Here is a 21,392-nt window from a genome sequence, read left to right as displayed (position 1 = left end):
AAAAAATACAGTTTTATATATTTATGTTTGAAGCCTGAAATGTGGCAAAAGGTCGCAAAGTTCAAGGGGGCCGAATACTTTCGCAAGGCACTGTATGTCCGTAAACACTCCAGCCAGCTGGTCTGTGCATGCTCTGAGGACGCAGCTAGGGATGCCGTCTGGGCCTGCAGCCTTGCGAGGGTTAACACGTTTAAACGTTTTACTCACATTGGCTGCGGTGAAGGAGAGCCCGCAGATTTTGGTAGCGGGACATGTCAGTGGCACTGTATTGTCCTCAAAGCGAGAAAATAAGCTGTTTAATTTGTCTGGGAGAAAGATGCCGGTGCCCGCGATGGGGCTGGTTTTCTTTTTATAATCCGTGATTGACTGTAGATCCTGCCACATACGTCTCGTGTCTAAGGTCAGTTGAATTGCGACTCTACTTTGTCTCTATACTGACGCTTAGCTTGTTTGATGGCCTTGCGGAGGGAATAGCTACACTGTTTCTATTTGGTCATATTTCCGGTCACCTTGCCATGATTAAAAGCAATGGTTTTAATAGTCACCGTGGGTACAACATCACGATGCACTTGCTAATAAACTCGCTCACCGAATCAGAGTATACATCAATGCTGTTGTCTGAGGCTATCCAGAACATATCCCAGTCCAAGTGATCGAAGCAATCTTGAAGCGTGGAATCCGATTGGTCGTACCAACATTGAACAGACCTGAGCAAGGGCATTTCCTGTTTTAGTTTCTGTTTGTAGGCTGGGGGCAACAAAATGGAGTCCTGGTCAGATTTGCCGAAAGGAGGGCGAGGGAGGGCTTTGTATGCATCACTGAAGTTAGAGTAGCAATGATTGATCCAGAATGCAGAGACTGGACATTAGCGAGTAGTATACTCAGGAGCAGTGAGCGATGTGCCCATCTACGGAGCTTGACCAGAAGACCGCTCCGTCTGCCCATTCTGCGGCGCCGTTTTTTGGGTCGCCTACTGTGATCCGAACCATTGTCCTGGGTGGTGGTCCAAACAGAGGATCCGCTTCGGGAAAGTCATATTCCTGGTCGTAATGTTGATAAGTTGCCGTTGCTCTTATATCCAATAGTTCTTCCCGGCTGTATGTAATAAGACTTAATATTTCCTGGGGTAACAGTGTAAGAAATAATACATTAAAAAAACGAAATACTGCATAGTTTCCTAAGAATGCGAAGCAAGGCGACCATCTCTGTCGGTGCCATTCTGCTAGCGCCACCCCAGAGATAACACCCTTTATAGACACCCTGCTTCGAAGATCCACACACTACACATTCCAATCTGACATCTTCTTGAGGCGCAAAACACGCTTGTTCTGTTCCATAGAAAAACACACCAAAAAAAGCCCATGTCTCGTTATTCTCATCGAAGCCACCTCATCCAACGCATCCAAAATTTGAATAGAGACTTCAAACGGATCTCCCAGGTAACACAATCGATCCAAACCGTTATTCCAACCAATAAAAACTCATAACTAGATTTGGATTTACTACCACTTTACTTCTCTTATTTCTTTTTGCATTCGCCCCTGTAATCAAATTCTTCTCACTCTCATCTCCACTCCACACGTCATCCGATTCAAACAGAACATCCACTTATGCCATTTCCCTACCCCAAAAAACAGCTCTATTTTCATCAGCTAAGAGCTAATTTATGCTTTTTCCGAAAATGTGGTCGGAGGTGCCATAAGGATGGTGTTATGCAATTGTGGAGGATCCGGAGGCACATACAGGCCAAATTGAGGTTTGTACCGCACCGCCGTGCGCCTCTCAAATTTTGTAACAATGCGGATGTCTGCTTTATAGTGCGGCATTGACATGATTGGTTGATGGTAGGTGGGGGCGGGAGGCCCTGTATAAACACAAACTCACTTCCTTGACAACTTCCATCATACAGCTCTGCACTGCTCTGCAAAGCGCAAGAAGTATGAATGCCCTGACTTCTGCAGGGCTGTATCACTGCAAATTCTGAATGGTAATGCAGACATTGGATTTAAGATGCTCTGACATCACCGATATTGAGCTGCATAGTGCCTGTCGATCACTATACAACCAAAGCATGCGGTGAGGTCACTGGGCAAAGATCTAAAGAACATCAAATCACAGTGAGGTCATCATGTCAGCTCCAACATTACCCAAGTTCTTCTGACAATATAGCCTACTACACTGAATGACTATAGCATTGCATACTGTATATAATACTGAATATTATGCATAATGTACAGAACCAGTGAGAGTGTGCAAAGCGGTCATCAAGGCAAAGGGTGGCTACTTTGAAGAATCTCAAATATAACATATATTTTGATTTGTTTAACACTTTTTGGTTACTACATGATTTCATGTGTTATTTTATAGTTTTGATGTCTTCACTATTATTATGCAATGTAGAAAATAGTAAAAATAAAGAAAAATCCTTGAATGAGTAGATGTGTCCAAACATTTGACTGGTACTGTATATAGGTCTACTATATTTTTTATTTTTTTTCTATCAGAAGTGGACATCCACCTGTTTTCACCAAGCTTCCTAAAACAACCTCTCCTCAATATTATGGGCGGGCTATAGAAATTTTGCTCTGGGGCATTCATAATACAAGAACATACTTGTTGACAATGGGTGTGACTTGACTTTCCCTAAGGAAGTTACTCAAACCAACCCTGAGTTATAACAGTGGGCAAACCGTATCTCTCTTAGGCTAAAACTATACTCAAATCATGACTACAGAAATACCCGTTCTGCTGGCTGCTGTGTCTCTGTTTTCTGCCCTTCAAATGGGTAAGCAAACGAAACTTTCAGGCCTTACCCTGTAATATGGTTGACTATACGGATATCTATGACCCTGCTCATTGGAACAGACCCATGAAGGCCTACATTATGTAAATATATAATTTTGAGTTTGTAAGATTGAAGTGTTGTTGGGGCATCTTCTTCAGGGTACCTGGCGAGACAGGTGGGGCTGGCGAGAATGACACACAAGGTCATACCACCCACTGTCACTGGACCACCGGAGTTTGAGAGAACATTCCGGGCACAGTAAGATTTCTAAACGTCATTTTAGTTTAAATGTTGTGTCTGCATAACTCAATGCTAATGTGTGTGTGTCCTATTGCATCCCTAGTCAGAACAATGTTGAATTGTACCCAGTCTTCCTAGTGGTGCTGTGGACTTCTGGACTGCTCTTCAGTGAAGGTAATTCTGCATGTCTGAGAATGTTTTAGAGCATTCCTTACATTTTGCACCATAAAATACCCTTACATACTGTACATTTGTGTCTTCCTAGTGCTTGCTGTTCTTGGAGGTGTTGTGTATATGGTGGCTCGGCACATGTATTTCAGTGGATACGTCATGTCCACTAAAAAAAGGTAGGATTGCTTGAAAAAGTGAACATGGCTTAATCTGTACCATACCTTCCCCTGTTAATGAATATGTGAACTGGACTCTAATGCAGCTGTCTTTGTATTTCTAGGTTGCCTGGGTTTTCCCTGACTTTGGGTGCCTTATTCTTCTTGTCTGTGTTAAGCACCATTGGTATTCTTCATGGCATTCTCCTTGAATACTTTTACAAAATAGTTTCTATGATGGTAACACATTAGCAGTGAATATTAACAAATGGATGGGAAAAATGTCATGGTAGTGAAATTTCTGTTTTGTGCTATACAATTGTGAAACTCCTAAATAAAATATTAAATTTAAAAAAAGTGTTTGACCATGCCTTTTTCAGTCTGTGTCAAACTGTTAAGTCAAAGCAGAGCAATAGCAAATAGTGTAACGCTTCGAAAACACTGACAGAGTCTTTTTGGGACACCAGAATTACAGTAATTTCCAATGAAACGCTGCGTTTGCCTTGCAGCATTGCATTGCAGAGGCAGTTTTAGTGCATTCGGTGTGGTGCAATCATTGGATTTATCGAAGTATGCTCAAACTGTATGCGTAGACCGCTTGACAGAATGGTAGCAGAAGGTGAATGTTGAACTTTTGTTGCATACATATCCAGATGATGCTGCATACTATTGTGCGCAAATACACTGTCGGTGTGTTCGAAGCGTATGCAAATGCGTTAGTAGCTACTGTAGCTCAATTATGCTCAGGTTTTAATAATCAGTCTTACGTCATCCCCCAGCGGACACACGTGGCACGTCATCACACGAATGAGGCGCTAGACACATTGAACAGGATTGTTCTATTTCTCTTGTCATTTTCCATTTCAGCACAACATTCAATCATTTTCTTGGTCTTTGTGGGTAAGTAAGTTAGTTACATATTTTCTGTCAATGTCGACTTGTGCTGTTTTAATGGTTTTGTAGATGTATTGTTCTGGGTAGCAAATAAGAGGTCTGTCAGGGTTTGTTATTGTTTCGCCAGCTGGCCTCTGTCGGCGTAGCGAGCTAGATTAGCTAACCGGCCAGCTAGCCTGCTAACGTGGCTAACTTACCGGTAGCATAACACCTTTGGGTGGACAAGTGTTTCTAAATTTGCTTTTTGTGATTGCGGGCAGACGAAAACCATTATTTAGCTAACGCTAGCTAGCTACTATACTTGCTAAGGTAACGTTACCTAGCTAACGTTATCTCGTTATCTGTCTGTTCAAAGCTAGGGTTAGGGTAATAATAGGGTAACGTTAATATTATTGAAGGCAGCAAGTGTATATTATGTAAATATATTAAAGGGGACATCTGCAGTTCAAACAATAACAAATCGCTTCCCCGCCACTGTTTTGGCAAACAGCTGAGGAATGGGACTGGAGAAATGTAACCACTCTCATATTCAGAGACGGAGGTATGCAAAGACTGATCATCCATGATATCCTTGGCACAGTTGGTAGAGCATGGCTTTTGCAACACCAGGGTTGAGGGTTCGATTATCATGGGGACCAGTACGAAACAAGTATCAATGTATGTACTCACTCTGGATAAGAGCATCTGCTAAATTACTCAAATGTAAATTTAATGCAAGGACTGACCGTCCAATAATTAAAGGGTATAGCTATATCATTACATTTTAAAAACCAAAAATGTATGTAGCAATCCCAAGATTTCCCCTTTAAAGCAGCTGAAGGGAAATGTTGAAATGTTGCCTACAACGAACTTAAACAGAAGTGGAAGTGTACCACTTGGCTGGCAGATTGAACAGAGCAGTGGGGGAACATCAAATTTAGGCCTACGAGTAGAGACTGTTGCATTGATTTGATTGAATCATTTACAGCAAGTCAATCAATCCTAAAACTGTTATTAATCAATCCACACATGCAGGCACCATGTTGTCACAAACCTCTACTTTTCTGAACTACATAATATGGTTGAAGAGGTCAGTCATGGGGTCATTGAACCTTGAGCTTACGTCCCATTCCTTCACATTTTTTGTTGTCCACTTCCAGTGTCCTTGTAAGTCGCAGCCCTGCATTCCAAAAAGGAAGACGAGTACTTCGCCATGAGCTCCGATGGGGACGGTAAGAGACAAACACTTCTGGGAAATGTGCAATGCCAGCAGCATTTGATTCCTGTGGACATGTTTGCAAATAAATTTACTGTGTGTGTGTGTGTGTGTGTTTGTGTTTGTAGGTGACATGGAGAATCAGGCTGAGCTGGAAGAAAAGACTAGGCTTATAAACCAGGTGTTGGAGCTTCAGCACACTCTAGAAGGTGAGACATCTGGATGTGTGCAGACAGACAGACGAAAGCAGCAGTAAATTGTTAGTTATTGCAGTTCCTTGAAAATCATTGTTGTCATTGTCAGACCTGTCGTCGCGTGTGGACGCAGTGAAGGAGGAGAACCTGAAGTTGAAGTCTGAGAACCAGGTTCTGGGTCAGTATATCGAGAACCTCATGTCTGCCTCCAGCGTGTTCCAGACCACTGACACCAAGAGCAAACGAAAGTAAGCGACCAGCCAGGACCCCCCCCCCCCCCTCCCTTAACCAATCCACCTCCCCTGGCCCCCTCTACCTTCAACCAAATCCCTCATAACCCATATACCACCCCATAACCGCCCCCGAACTACAGCTGGTAGAGTTTATGCCTTTGTCATCATGACAACCCTAGACCCTTCCCTCACTTTGCTCCCTGTAAGATTTTTTCAGTGAAGCTCAATTTTACATTTTTACGTTGGGTTACTTTTTCCCTTTTGTATTTGTTACAGTATTGCTGTCATTGTTGCACAGTTGTTGTATCCAAAATTATGTTATTTTGTGGTGTATACGTTTATTATCTGTTACTACACAACCTCATCTGGAGGAAGAGACAAGGGAACTGTGTCATTTCAGATTGCCTTGTAGTTTAGGTTGCAAAATTCTGTTAACTTTCCCCAAATTCTCAGGTTTTTCATTAATTCCGGTTGGAGTATCCCCAGATTTCCTGCTTAATCTTTTTCTGGAAAACCAGGGAATTTGGGGAAAGTTTACTGAAAGTTTGCAACCCAAAGGCTAAATCATTTAATTTAGATTGTCATGTTTTAATATTGTTAGTCATCAATATTATTAGACTATGGTTTTAGTTCTAGGCTCAATTGCAATGATTACTTCTCTCCAATGCCAAAGTTTTCCTCAAACAATTTGTTAAAACAGTGCTGTCTCACATATATTGTCATTGAATTAATCATTTGGGGCTTGCTAATATGTGTCACTGGTGGATAAAGTTAATTCATTGCATTTGTGATCCAGAGGAAGTCACCCTAAACCTGCCGTGTATGTATTGCGTTGCCGGTGTGTACATTTGACCATTATGTTGCTCTTTTCAAATACATTTGTTTTAATAAAACTGTTTTATTTGCCTTTTTGATTGAGTGCCTGTAGTGGTATTCCTCTCCACTGGTGTAGTCTCTTCATAGTCCTCTCTCACTAAACTATATCTCCATCTTCCACCCTTCCACAGGGGCTCTAAGGGTGCCCGGAAGGACAAATGAGGCACAGCCACCTTTTGAGTTTTGACATTCTGCATCTCATTGTCAGATCATGCTGTAAATGTATCTGTTGAAATGTAAAGGTATTGTATGTCAGCAGCTAACAAGGCTCAGTATCTCACAACAATCTGGAACATGTTCTTATAGTTAATATTATATTTCAAATTCTGGCACACTCTGCTGGGGCCTGTTGAAGCCTGATATTCAGTTGACATACAAATCCCTAGATTGAAGGTCATTCCCTTTTTAAGGTCAATCCGTTGAATTGGATAAGAGGAATTTCTCTGGGAGATTCTCAATTTGGAAAAAGTCTGTCCTCCTCAAATCCTCAGTCCCCCGTGAGCTGGAAACTGCCTCCTCCAGCTGATGATACCCGGATGTATTCCCCCACCGGCTAACGAGGAAGTGTTTTCAAATCCGGAGGAGAGAAACTAATTAAGAATCTCCCCATATATTCTCCATAGAAGAGATTGTTGAGTTGACCCAGCTGCTATACTCATGCAGTAGTAGTGCCCCCTGCTGGGGAACATTAGCTGTGACCTGACAGCAAATGCTACTCATCAATTTGGTCACATCTGAATATAAGTAAGTCAGTAATGTCAGACAATGTTCTTGTTTGTAGAGAGTAGAGGTAACCTGTGTTTTTTGTCTGCTGTAAGGGTTGGGAAAAAAATGAGAAATTGCCAAGCAGTTAAATTCTTATACACATTCAAGAATGCTTTCATGTTTGTTCTTTATTAACAGCACATAGTAACACATGTACTGTATATACATTTGGAGTGGCTGCTCTCCTGTGATCCCCATTGAAACTAGCAGTTCAGTACTAGAATCACAACAGAAGATTTACATAGAAATCCATCTATGGCAAAAAAGCTATGTGAGGAATGAACCTGATCTACAGCATTTTGGCCAGAGACATGAACTCACACACACTTGTGCAAACAGTGTCAATAATACACTAATACAAACAATTGCACCAGTCCATAATTTTTCTCACACACAACACAGTACATTGCATCCATTACTCACCGAGGGTATCAATCCATTCACCTCTCACTGAACATATCTTTCTTACACGATCATAGCCCTGTACATGTTAATCATGTTTTCCCTCTAGAGAACTGAGACTAAAGCCACAGCTGAAAGCTGGTGCCCAGTACAAAGTCTTCCACAAATGTAGAAGTGCTCAAGTTGATTGACAAACTCATTTAGGAACAGAAAAACACACTTTCTCCTCCAGATTCACAGTATAGTCAAAGGTTGAACAATTCTCCGTTGTGCGTAAAGAGAACATCCAGAGTGTGTGTGTATGTGCTTCCATACAGTAAAAGGTGAGGCGCTTGGAGGAACTGCATTGACTGTATGTCCAATAGAGGTCACTGTTTATCCAGGTGTGGAGTTACATGCGAGCAGCGCATGCCCTCCAAGGTATCTCCTATCTCTTCCCCTTAAAGTTGAATAAATATCTGACAGACAGAGAAGCATGAGCGTTAACCAAACCTTAGCTGATGTAATCCTGCAGTGTGTTCAATTCAAACTGTCACCACTCATTACATAAGTACACAGACACCCTCTTGTATTCTTAACCCCCTCCCAAGTTATTACTAATTAACATAATGAATGCTTAACATATTTATATTTTCCCATTCTCTACTTGTGACACTCAATTGTGTACGGGTGGTCACTTGACTAGTTACTGAATGTTATGGTTTGTTCTCATATCTGTTTATAGCGGTTGACGTCAGAGCTACTGAAGGTACCAAGGACACATTGTTATTGTGAATAAGTTCACAGAGATCCCTCTAAGTTTAGAGAGGGAACTAGGTAGGAATGTGACATGTTTTTCTAGTGAAACAAGACCTCTTCCTCTTTCGGTGGAGCACCTAGAAGCAGTTTCAAAACACCTTTAAATCTACTCAATCATTGAGACTGACTAATAAAACAACTATTTCCTGTCACTTCCTCACTCACTCACACACACACACACACACACACACACACACACACACACACACACACACACACACACACACACACACACACACACACACACACACACACACACACACACACACACACACACCTCACCTCGCTGAGCAGAACCCACATGTCAGAGTCGCTTTGTACCAGTAGACGTAATGCAGAGATGGGCTGCATCTGTGCGTCTATCTGTCCCTCAGCCACTCCATCCACAAAGCAACCTACAAACATGACTCAAACATTTAGAACATATCAGTTACCTGAATGTAGCATTATTCTGAACATCTGGCAGAATATACAGTATATTATAACAGTACAACCAGTCATGTGTAGCCTAGTGGTTAGAGCATTGCACTAGTAACCGAAAAGGTTGCAAGTTCAAATCCCAAGCTGACAAGGTACAAAAATCTGTCGTTCTGCCCCTGAACAGGCAGTTAACCCACTGTTCCTAGGCCGTCATTGAAAATAAGAATTTGTTCTTAACTGACTTGCCTAGTAAAACAATGGTAAAATAAAAAATAAAAATGTACAAAACAGCCCACAGTGGGACATAGCCTGTTGGCAAGCTGGGCATTGAAATAGCATTCATGGCATGGGTACACTTATTATGGCTGCTGATCCATACATCATGGTACCTTGACTTGAAGGGGAGTGATAATTTCTAGTCATTGCATTTCTATGATTCAGAATCATCCTGATACACAGAACAACACTTGATGATGAAGCTGTGTTGCCTCTGACAAGTGTTTGGGTAATACTATGAGATGGGAGTATGTCCCCTTACGCTGGGCCCTAAATAGTTTTTCCTGGTCACGTCATATGTTCAGTAAAAACTCCTGTCCTAGTAATGATATAGAATATTGAAGCTCATGTACCAATCACTATGAAGCCTCCATAAGATCCTTTGTATTGAGGAGACTTGCCACCCACCAGTCTGTCTCTCACTGAGCTCTGGAGAGGAAAAACACACGTTACACCATGTTATAATAAATGTTCCCAGAGTTTGCTGCACAGTCCCCCGGGACTATCAGCCCACAGAGAGAAGCACGAGATTGAACTTCACTCAACTTTCAAGAGCAGTGGTCACCAACCGGTCAATGACCAAACAATTCTTTAAAAACAACAACGATAAAGCCTTATGTTCTTATTTTGTTGTTATTCGTCTCGGGCTGTTGGTGATGGGTGCACCCGATTCAGCTGCCCTGCGCACCAGGTAGGCGAACTGTTTCCATTTTGAACTATTTCATGTGTCTGAACTCTGCCTTCCCGGTGGGCTCAGAGAGCAAATCAAGTGCACTATTGAGTTAGAGTGGCTTGCGAAAGTATTCAACCCCTTGGCATTTTTCCTATTTTGTTGCCTTACAATCTGTAATTAAAATATTTTTTGGGGGTGGTTTGTATCATTTGATTTACACAACATGCCTACCACTTTGAAGGTGAAAAATATTTTTTTATTGTGAAACAAAGAAATAAGACAAAAAATATACAGAAAACTTGAGCGTGCATAACTATTCACCCCCCCCCCCCAAAGTCAATACTTTGTAGAGACACCTTTTGCAGCATTTACAGCTGTGAGTCTCTTGGGGCATGTCTCTATAAGTTTGGCACATCCATCCACTGGGATTTTTGCCCATTCTTCAAGGCAAAACTGCTCCAGCTCCTTCAAGTTGGATGGGTTCCGCTGGTGTACAGTAATCTTTAAGTCATACCACAGATTCTCAATTGGATTGAGGTTTGGGCTTTGACTAGGCCATTCCAAGACATCTAAATGTTTCCCCTTAAACCACTTGAGTGTTGCTTTAGCAGTATGCTTAGTGTCTTTGTTCTTATGGAAGGTGAACCTCCGTCCCAGTCTCAAATCTTCGGAAGACTGAAACAGGTTTTCCTCAAGAATTTCCCTGTATTTAGCGCCATCCATCATTCCTTCAATTCTGACCAGTTTCACAGTCCCTGCTGCTGAAAAACATCCCCACAGAGATAAGGTTCTCGGGGTGTTGAGAGGTGTTGGGTTGCTCCAGACATAGCATTTTCCTTGATGGCTAAAGAGCTCCATTATAGTCTCATCTGACCAGCATACCTTCTTCCATATATTTGGGGAGTCTCCCACATGCCTTTTGGCGAACACCAAATGTGTTTGCTTATTTCTTTCTTTAAGCAATGGCTTTTCTCTGGCCACTCTTCCATAAAGTCCAGCTTGGTGGAGTGTACGGCTTAAGGTGGTCTTATGGACAGATACTCCAATCGCCACTGTGGAGCTTTGCAGCTCCTTTAGGGTTATCTTTGGTCTCTTTGTTGCCTCTCTGATTAATGCCCTCCTTGCCCGGTTTTGGTGGGCGGCCCTCTCTTGGCAGGTTTGTTGTGGTGCTATATTCTTTCCATTTTTTAATAATGGATTTAATGGTGCTCTGTAGGATGTTCAAAGTTTCTGATATTTTTTTATAACCCAACCCTGATCTGTACTTCTCCACAACTTTGTCCCTGACTTGGAGAGCTCCTTGGTCTTCATGGTGCCACTTGCTTGGTGGTGCCCCTTACTTAGTGGTGTTGCAGACTCTGGGGCTTTCAGAACAGGTGTATATGTACTGAGATCATGTGACAGATCATGTGACACATAGATTGCACACAGGTGGACTTTATTTAACTAATTATGTGACTTCTGAAGGTAATTGGTTGCACCAGATCTTATTTGGGGGCTTCATAGCAAAGGGGTGAATACACATGCACACACCACTTTTCTGTTTTTTTACATTTTTAAAATTTAATTTAAAAAAATGTAAGTAATTTTTTAATTTCACTTCACCAATTTGGACTATTTTGTGTATGTCCATTATATGAAATTCAAATAAAAATCTATGTAAATTACAGGTTGAATGCAACAAAATAGGAAAAACGGCAAGTGGGATTAATAATTTTGCAAGGCACTGTACCTCTGGCCAATCGGATGGCTCAGATGACTATGTCTGTCTGCAGTAACGAAGCAGGCATAAAAGAAAGCTTCAGCAAAGATGATACTGTGAGTTTTCAAAACGTTAAAAACCAAGAGCAGACAGAGACTGTCAACGAATACAGCAAAGAGATGCTGTTTTATGAGTGAGTTCATGTTTAAGTTCTTACTCAGCACTGTCAACAATTTGTATTTAACACTTTTATAAGCCATAAAATGCGTGTTCTTCCTATTTCCACTCAGCGCTACAACAAGCACTGCAGCAGCAATAGCAGTAATAAATAAGTAGCAAAGTGTATCTATATATAGGCTTGCATTGTTGTTATTATTATTAGCGTTGTTATCATTGTTATTATTATTATTATTAATAACAACATGAATTTGTGCATGAGGCAGAAATAATGCGGTGCGACTCGAGTTTCGCCATCAGCTGGAAGACGGTGTCCCTTTTTGGTCAGTGTCAGTGGAGGAAAGGGAGAGTGGAGGGATGTTGAGAGGCGAACTCTCAGTCTGCTGCTCTCTCCCTCCACTGAGCCTGACCAGCAGATCGAGGCACCATCAGCCCAGTAAAATAAAAAGCAAATTATTTAAATGCATGCTCACTCAGCTGTGCTTCACAAGTAAATCTATTACAAGTAAATCTATTACCAGTGTGATCATATGCTGTAGCCTACCTCAAGTTTTGAAGTAGATTTTTTTTTTAAATGTCCCAAACAACAATGCATTGGCAGGACAATTCAAACAAAGCCAATATGCGGTGATAATGTATTGTGCCTAAAGCTTACTGCACAAACCTCTTTGCTACTGTACGGATAATGTAATGTTAAAAAAAAGAGCGGTAGATCTCGGCTTGCATTTTGATTCAAAGTGATCTTGACTCAGAAAAGGTTGGTGACCACTGTTCTAGAGTTTTCCCTGTTAATACTATCAATGTTTCCTTTTACTGTGGCAATTGTGATCAAATAAATGCAATATTAGCCACTTTCAATGCAAAATACCGAAACAAAACTAACTATTCAAAAGATTTTGTTGTAGGCAGAACACATCGGAGTAGGATTCTATTGCACTGACACGCACTATCCAGGCTGTATTCTACACAGACCGGTGTGGAATAAACAAATCAGAGTTGCAGTAGACCTATATGCAATTAAACCAATGCCATAAATGGATCTGTGCCATTTTCTTCGAACTGGACTGTGTTTACAGCATGAGCAGTTGTGAGTAGATACGCTTGTTTTGGGATCAAAGCTAAAGCTGCACATAGCTACGTGTGCACATTTTATTCATATCCTTTGCTAGTTAGTGAGTTATTAGCCCAGTTATAGATCATTTGTAGTCAGCAATAGGGGAGTGACTGCTTTCTACTAGTGCCCAAAACGTGTACATTTCTAGACATCTTTGAAAAGCGAGTCAGATAAAGAACGTTTTTTTGGTCTTAAAGGGGCAATGTTGTATTTTCAGACAGGCTTGAATAAGCCAATAGGCAGAGGGTAGCATAATTTGTCTGATTCTCTGGAATAATGCTATGGGAATAATAATGCATTTTATTTTGTAAAGTGGTTTCTTGTATCAAGTAACACAACAACATGTTCAGTCACCTCCTTGTCTGAACGATGTCAAGACCTGTATGATTTTTTTTAAAGTCTCATGGAATGTAGACCTACATTGAACACCACACATTAGCTGCTACTGTAGGCTGAATGATAGAACAGCTATTTCCATGTTAAAATTGTTGAACAAATTGTTTTTGATGGTAGGTCACTCTGGTAGACCTACATTATGATCAAATAGCCACAGTAGCCTACTTGACCACTGTTGAAACTAACTTAAAGCGGGTACAGACTCCGTGTTCATAGTAAACATGCGCTGGATGTTGCACAGAATTTTCACAATTTTCACATTTGCGCTGAGCAGACCTGAAATTTGCTTGGTGCTGAAAAAGATTAGAGGGAACATTGTTACAATGTATTTTCTTCACTATCCCATTAATCACTGAAATATGGACCAGATCTGCAACAATTGCATAGTTCTATGGAAAACAACCATTAAGAAAGACAAAGGTCTAGGGAGCACAGTCATTGAATTAGTATCCTTTCAATGTAAATAGCCACACAACCACAATATGAACAGAGGTCTATGGAACACATTCAATATACCCCTAGCACTTTGTGACACAACCTGTATCTACTAGCATTAGTGCATAACTCTGTTGTCCTCCAAAGGCATACGGCGATCGCATCGGTTTACATTAAGATTACTCATGGGAATATTTAAGATGAATAAAGTTCACATTCAGTTAAGAGTAATTAACACAGTGCTTAGCATATTTATACATGATGTCCCGTGCTCTATTTGTGACACTAATTTGTGTGCGGGTTGACGGTCACTAGCCGAGTTACTAAACGTTATGGTTGGTTCTTATATCTGTTGATAGTGATTGACATCAGAGCTAACGAAGGTACCAAGGACACACTTGATTATTATTCTGTTGATGACACTATGAACACTGTGTGATTCTGTAGCAGCCTCCCGGGCTGATGTTTACAGAACATTTTGGTACAGTCTGATTAGGATATAAAAGGGCCTGTCTCCAAGAGGATGTTAGACATGTTCTATGCTTCTGTTCTGGGAGTGTCGTACTGAATTTAATCAATGGCAGTTAACCCACTTTGAAAATAAGAATTTGTTCTTAACTGACTTGCCTAGTTAAATAGAGGTAAAAATTAATATACATTTTTAAAAATGACTGCTCACCTTTCTGTTCACCTGGAAATTCCCATTACATACATCATTACATACACAGGCCATCAGTGTGTTAGCAGATAGCATGTAGTGGTTGGCGTTTCCTGTCACCTTGTTACTTCGTCTCCAGGACCTAACACCTGAGAGCCAGAGTCTCTTAGACCAGCTCCATGACACACACTCGCGCACACACAAACACTGTTGGCAGTTAGTGTGACCTCCATGGCACACACAAACACTGTTGGCAGTTAGTGTGACCTCCATGGCACTTACATCACTCGGGAGCACCGCCACGGTGGTGTTATAAAAATGGTCTCCGTTGTTCTCAATATTTCCACTGCGAAACAGGTACCTGGAGAGACAAAATCACCTATTTATTACCAGTTGGTTTGGCCAACAAAGAGTATCCCTCTGTCATATATCTCTCTCATGCTTTAAATCATCCCACTGAAATGTAGAGCTTTACACTAAATTGCCCCTTTTAAATGTCAAGTCATTACCTTAATCTCTATTGTTTTAACCCTTATTTTAAATTAACTGAGAACACATTCTCAATTACAGCAACGACCTGGGGAATAGTTGAAGGGGGGGGGGGGTGAAAGAAACCAATTGTAAACTGGGGATGACTAGGTGGCCATGATGGTATGAAAACCAGATTAGGAATTTAGCCAGGACACCGGGATTAACACCCCTACTCTTATGATAAGTGCCATGGGATCTTTAGTGACCACAGAGAGTCAGGACACCCGTTTAACGTCCCATCCGAAAGACAGCACCCTACACAGGGCAATGTCTCCCATCACTGCCCTGGGGCATTGGGATATTTTTTTAAAGTTTTAGACCACTTACTGGCCCTCCAACACCACTTCCAGCAACATCTGGTCTCCGATTCAGGGACTGACCAGGACCAACCCTGCTTAGCTCAGAAGCAATCTAGCAGTGGGATGCAGGGTGGTATTATTCTCCTGCCTTTGAACATGCTCATGAAGATACTCACTGCGTGTCTAATCACAGTGTGTTGATGACGATCACACATGGCCAAACGTGTTAGTCTAGAGGGTTAGGAAACACTGCTCTGTGGTATTAGGGCAGGGCAAACATGACCCACTGGATTCCATCTTGATAATGACTGTGACAAATGGAAAACACAGTGACAACCCACAAAGTCTGTTCCACAACCTTTATACAAGCAGGTACACAGGTGGAACTGGGATCAGCGTCAAGTAGGCAATATTTAAAATGTGACCTGTGGTTGGTGTTTTAATTCCTGTGTGTGTGTGTGTTCGACATAGGAGGCTGCGGAGGGGAGGACAGCTCATAATAATGGCTGGAACGGACTGGTATGGAAAACATGTTTGATTTGTTCGATACCATTCCAGCCATTACTATGAGCCCGTCCTCCCCAATTGAGGTGTCACCGGCCACCTGTGGTGTCCACTGACCGGTTGACAGTGCGTGGCTGTGGGAAGCTGAGCAGTATGAAGTCCTTGGCGGTAGGGGTCAGGCCCCAGAAGAAGTCCTGGCCATTGTAAGCCCTCTCCAGGGTGTGCTGCTGGTAGTGCTTCAGACTACTGCTCAGCTCTGCAGGAGGGTTGGTGTGGGCTGTGAATAGTGGCACCTTCCCAAAGTCCTTATCCTGGACAAACAGACACTTTAATTATAACTTCCGCTATATGTCTTTATCCTGCACAAACACACACCAGAGAGGGGGTAGTACAAGAGGGATGGAGAGAGAAAGGGGGGAGAGAGAGAGAGACAGAGAGAGACAGAGAGAATGAGAGGGGTTAAGAGAGAGAGAGAGGGGTTAAAAGAGAACGAGAGAGAGAGAGGGGTTAAGAGAGAGAGAGGAGTTAAGAGAGAGAGAGAGAGAGGGGTTAAGAGAGAGAGAGGGGTTAAGAGAGAGAGAGAGCGAGAGAGAGAGAGGGGGGTTAAGAGAGAGAGGGGTTAAGAGAGAGAGAGAGAGAGAGAGAGAGGGGGGGGGTTAAGAGAGAGAGGGGGTTAAGAGAGAGAGAGGTTAAGAGAGAGAGGGGGGGTTAAGAGAGAGAGAGAGGGGTTAAGAGAGAGAGAGAGAGGGGTTAAGAGAGAGAGAAGGGGGGTTAAGAGAGAGAGGGGGTTAAGAGAGAGAGAGAGAGGGGTTAAGAGAGAGAGAGAGGGGTTAAGAGAGAGAGAGAGGGGTTAAGAGAGCGAGAAGGGGGGGTTAAGAGAGAGAGAGAGAGGGGTTAAGAGAGAGAGAGAGGGGTTAAGAGAGAGAGAAGGGGGGTTAAGAGAGAGAGAGAGAGGTGTTAAGAGAGAGAGAGAGGGGTTAAGAGAGAGAGAGAGGGTTAAGAGAGAGAGAAGGGGGGTTAAGAGAGAGAGGGGGTTAAGAGAGAGAGAGAAGGGGGGTTAAGAGAGAGAGAGAGAGGGGTTAAGAGAGAGGGGTTAAGAGAGAGAGAAGGGGGGGTTAAGAGAGAGAGAGAGAGAGGGGATAAGAGAGAGAGAAGGGGGGGTTAAGAGAGAGAGAGGGAGAAAGTGCTTACTTTCAGTTTCTGTAGCTTCCCAGGCAGAGAGGAGTGAAGGCCTACATGTTGAAACAGAGAGGGTTTATATCTCAGCTTGAGCAGGCCCTTCTGCAGGTTGCAGTCTTTCTGGACGGGACAAAATATGAAAAACCCATCAACTCTCAATTGAATAAAGGAATAGTTCACTCACAAACTCAAGTTTGATGAGTTTGGACATTATATAATAATTTTCATTTTATTCTCTTGAGCAAAATACTTTTGTTGTGCACAACTCACAGCATCTTTTTCTGGGTTACAAGCCTTCACCCACAGGATGTGGTCCAGCAGCCAATCAATGGGCTTGTCTTTGTAGAACATCAGAAAGAATTCTGCTATCATTGGTAGATCACTGGCTCGGAACATCTTGCCTGACAAAGATATAAAACACACACATAATAAATAAAGTAAAATTACCTAAGACATTGTGGGGAGAATAACCAAAGTGAAAAAGAGTCTATAAAAGTGTATTGGTCACATACACAGATTTAAAGATGCTATCGCAGGTGCAGTAATATCTAGCTCCAACGGTGCAGTAATATCTAGCAATACAATAACACTCCACACATAATCCAAAAAGTTAAAAAAAACAACAAGAAATTAAGAAATATCAGAACGAGCAATGTCAAAGTCGGGAATATAATGAGCCATGACTATAACAGTATATACATATGAATTAGGTAAAACAGTATGTAAACATTATTAAAGTGGTCAGTGTTCAATGACTATCTATGTACATAGGGCAGCAGTCTCTAAGGTGCAGGGTAGAGTACCGGCCGGTAGCCGGCTAGAACAGTGGCTAAGGTTCAGGGCAGGGTACCGGGCGGAGGCCGGCTAGTGGTGACTGTTTAGTAGGCTGATAACCTGGAGATAGAAGCTGTTTCTCAGTCTCTCTGTCGCAGCTTTGATGCACCTGTAATGTCTCCACATTAGATGGTAGTGGTGTGAACCGCTCGTGGCTCGGGTGGCTGAGGTCGTTAACGATCTTCTTGGCCTTCCTGTGACACCAGGTGCTGTAGATGTCCTGGTAGGGCAGGCAGTGTGCCCCCAGTGATGTGTTGGGCTTTACCAGGCAGTGATACAGCCAGACAGAATGCTCTCGATGGTGCATCTGTAGAAGTTCGTGAGGGTCTTAGGGGCCAAGCCAAATTTCTCCTGAGGTTGAAGAGACACTGTTGCGCCTTCTTCACCACGCTGTCGGTGTGAAGGGACCATTTCAGGTCCTCAGTGATGTGCACGCTGAGGAACATAAAGATTTTGGATGCGTGCTCTCTCTGCTGTCTCCTGTAGTCCACTATAAGCTCCTTCGTTTTGTTGACGTTGAGGTAATTTTCCTGGCACCACTCTGCCAGGGCTCTCACCTCCTCACTATAGGCTGTCTCTTTGTTGTTGGTAATCAGGCCAACCACTGTGTCATCAGCAAACTTGATCACTGAGTTGGAGACGTGCATAGCCATGCAGTCATTGGTGAACAGGGAGCTGGGAGCTGAGCACACAACATGGTGGGGCCTAAGTGTTGCGGATCAGCATGGCATAGGCGTTGTTTCCTACCTTCACCACTTGCTGGGGCTCACTTCGGTGGCTCTGTTGTTTTCCTCGAAGCGGGCAAAGAAGCTTGTCTTTCCCTTTATGATCCATGATTGTCTGGAGTCCCTGCCACATGTGTCTTGTGTCTGAACCGTTACGACTCTACTTTACCCCTGTACTGTCGTTTTGCTTCTTGATTGTCTTATTGAGGTCATAGCCGGTCTGTTTGTACACGTCCATGTTCCCAGTCACCTTGCAGTGGTTAAAAACGGTGATTCACGTTTTACAATTTTGCGTGAATGCTGCCATCTATTCACTGTTTTTGTTCTAATCGTCACAGTAGGAAGATGCTGCCATCTATCCAAGTTATAATTGTCACAGTAGGAACAACATCCTCTATGCACTTCCTGATGAACCTGGTCACCAAGTCAGTGTATACGTCAATACTATTCACAGAGGTGACCCGGTACATTTCCCAGTCCGCGTGATCAAAACGGTCTTGAAGCATAGATTCCGATTGATCAGACCAACGTTGAACAGTCCTTACCATGGGTGTTTCCTGATTAAGTTTCTGCCTATAAGTGGGAAGGAGCAGGTGGTGTGTGTGACCCGATTTGCCGAAGGGAGTGCCTTGTATCTGTCCAGGAAGGGAGAGTCATAAGTCTATTGTATCCACATACATGTGTATGTACTCTCATCTGTGAGAGTCAGTAACTTCCCTCATTAAATAAAGGTACTAAATAAAGTGTGTTCATCTGCTTTAGTTCCTACAGTTGTCTTACTACTAACTACACCCTCCTTTTCCAGAAGTCCTGAGAACAGACACTTTCGCAGAAGAGCATAGACTCACCGATGAAGCCGAGCTGAGAGAACTCCAGGAACATCCAGTCATCGGTGGCCAGCTTTGTGACGTATGTTTTCATGGTCTGAGAGTAACCAGGATTAGCCACGATGTCATCCTCCAACTGACAACACACATTTTTAATGAGGATGTGTTAATACATGAATATGATTTCAGACTGACTGACCAATCAGAGAGGTGGAACTCTGACCCCACCTGTACATAATAGGTTCCCTTCTCCTGGGCGTAGAGCATCAGGAAGCTATAATCCAAGTTCTGCTTTGTGCGCCATCTGAAAACAACCACAACACAAACCACTAACTGCAGGTGCACATGATGTTAGACTTCGATTTCAGTTTTTTTCTCTCCCCCCCCCTCCATGATTGTAAGACCACGCATCTGTATGTGTTGGACTGTGTTAGGTTGTGCATGAGTCCGTTTCTTACTTGACTCTCTCCTTGGAGTCTCCGAAGGTTTCCCTGAGTCTGCTGAAGTTGGGGTAGAAGTACTGAGAAGGGGACACTACCTCCAACAGGCCTGAGTGCACATCCTTAGGAAAACTACAGCCACACACAACCACAGGTGAACTACAAAACACAGTGAATAAACAGACCAACTACAAAACACAGTCAAACTACAAAAAAACACAGCAAAACATTTTTTTACTTCAAAACACAGCCAACAACAGTCAAATGACAAAACATAGCCAACAACAGTCAAATTACAATCACAAACGACCAAAACGTCTCACTTCTTCTCTAGGAGTTCTGCTACACTGTTGACGTATTCTGCATCCGTCTGAAATAAAGATACAGAGAGAAGGGAAATAAATGAGAAGAGGAAATCCAGTGAAAGACAACCTGAAACATGACGTAATGTTACTAGAGGGGTGTGTGTGTGGAGTAGAATCAATGTAGATGAAACATGACGTAATGTTACTAGAGGGGTGTGTGTGGAGTAGAATCAATGTAGATGAAACATGACGTAATGTTACTAGAGGGGTGTGTGTGGAGTAGAATCAATGTAGATGAAACATGACGTAATGTTACTAGAGGGGTGTGTGTGCAGTAGAATCAATGTAGATGAAACATGACGTAATGTTACTAGAGGGGTGTGTGTGGAGTAGAATCAATGTAGATGAAACATGACGTAATGTTACTAGAGGGGTGTGTGTGGAGTAGAATCAATGTAGATGAAACATGACGTAATGTTACTAGAGGGGTGTGTGTGGAGTAGAATCAATGTAGATGAAACATGAGGTAATGTTACTAGAGGGGTGTGTGGAGTAGAATCAATGTAGATGAAACATGACGTAATGTTACTAGAGGGGTGTGTGTGCAGTAGAATCAATGTAGATGAAACATGACGTAATGTTACTAGAGGGGTGTGTGTGGAGTAGAATCAATGTAGATGAAACATGACGTAATGTTACTAGAGGGGTGTGTGTGCAGTAGAATCAATGTAGATGAAACATGACGTAATGTTACTAGAGGGGTGTGTGTGGAGTAGAATCAATGTAGATGAAACATGACGTAATGTTACTAGAGGGGTGTGTGTGCAGTAGAATCAATGTAGATGAAACATGACGTAATGTTACTAGAGGGGTGTGTGTGGAGTAGAATCAATGTAGATGAAACATGACGTAATGTTACTAGAGGGGTGTGTGTGGAGTAGAATCAATGTAGATGAAACATGACGTAATGTTACTAGAGGGGTGTGTGTGGAGTAGAATCAATGTAGATGAAACATGACGTAATGTTACTAGAGGGGTGTGTGTGGAGTAGAATCAATGTAGATGAAACATGACGTAATGTTACTAGAGGGGTGTGTGTGGAGTAGAATCAATGTAGATGAAACATGACGTAATGTTACTAGAGGGGTGTGTGTGGAGTAGAATCAATGTAGATGAAACATGACGTAAT

At 42.4% G+C, this 21,392-nt stretch overlaps 3 protein-coding genes across 4 annotated transcripts in view; 2 read left to right on the top strand and 1 right to left on the bottom strand.

Moving 5' to 3' along the window:
• Positions 1–2,618: 2,618 nt before the first annotated feature.
• mgst2 (microsomal glutathione S-transferase 2) lies at positions 2,619–3,699 on the top strand. The gene is made up of 5 exons (XM_064955713.1): positions 2,619–2,785; positions 2,944–3,043; positions 3,129–3,199; positions 3,291–3,372; positions 3,477–3,699. The coding sequence occupies exons 1-5, from the start codon at positions 2,725–2,727 to the stop codon at positions 3,601–3,603; spliced, it is 441 nt and encodes a 146-aa protein (XP_064811785.1). The 5' UTR covers positions 2,619–2,724; the 3' UTR covers positions 3,604–3,699.
• A 435-nt stretch (positions 3,700–4,134) lies between these two features.
• Positions 4,135–7,612, top strand: LOC135526378 (short coiled-coil protein B-like). 2 transcript variants are annotated; one of them, XM_064954709.1, is made up of 5 exons: positions 4,135–4,251; positions 5,385–5,456; positions 5,569–5,649; positions 5,744–5,882; positions 6,875–7,612. In XM_064954709.1, exons 2-5 carry the CDS (start codon positions 5,438–5,440, stop codon positions 6,903–6,905), a joined length of 270 nt encoding a protein of 89 aa, XP_064810781.1. In that variant the 5' UTR covers positions 4,135–4,251; positions 5,385–5,437; the 3' UTR covers positions 6,906–7,612. The 2 variants fall into 2 exon arrangements, with proteins under 2 accessions (XP_064810781.1, XP_064810782.1); XM_064954710.1 differs by lacking the exon at positions 6,875–7,612 and having other exon boundaries at positions 5,744–6,781.
• A 4-nt stretch (positions 7,613–7,616) lies between these two features.
• Positions 7,617–21,392, bottom strand: part of LOC135526377 (alpha-1,3-mannosyl-glycoprotein 4-beta-N-acetylglucosaminyltransferase B-like) — a 33,867-nt gene continuing 20,091 nt past the window's right edge. The window contains exons 5-15 of the mRNA XM_064954708.1: positions 20,222–20,268; positions 19,917–20,030; positions 19,687–19,762; positions 19,480–19,594; positions 17,343–17,473; positions 17,085–17,192; positions 16,011–16,204; positions 14,842–14,920; positions 9,758–9,833; positions 8,991–9,103; positions 7,617–8,368 (exon numbers count right to left, since the gene is read on the bottom strand). Coding sequence (XP_064810780.1) covers positions 8,351–8,368; positions 8,991–9,103; positions 9,758–9,833; positions 14,842–14,920; positions 16,011–16,204; positions 17,085–17,192; positions 17,343–17,473; positions 19,480–19,594; positions 19,687–19,762; positions 19,917–20,030; positions 20,222–20,268 — 1,071 coding nt within the window. The 3' untranslated portion in view covers positions 7,617–8,350. The remainder of the gene's footprint in view (positions 8,369–8,990; positions 9,104–9,757; positions 9,834–14,841; positions 14,921–16,010; positions 16,205–17,084; positions 17,193–17,342; positions 17,474–19,479; positions 19,595–19,686; positions 19,763–19,916; positions 20,031–20,221; positions 20,269–21,392) is intronic.

This window comes from Oncorhynchus masou, chromosome 32 (genome assembly GCF_036934945.1).
Source record: "Oncorhynchus masou masou isolate Uvic2021 chromosome 32, UVic_Omas_1.1, whole genome shotgun sequence".
In the NCBI taxonomy this organism is placed as follows: domain Eukaryota; kingdom Metazoa; phylum Chordata; class Actinopteri; order Salmoniformes; family Salmonidae; genus Oncorhynchus; species Oncorhynchus masou.
This window is presented reverse-complemented; position numbering and strand designations above follow the sequence as displayed.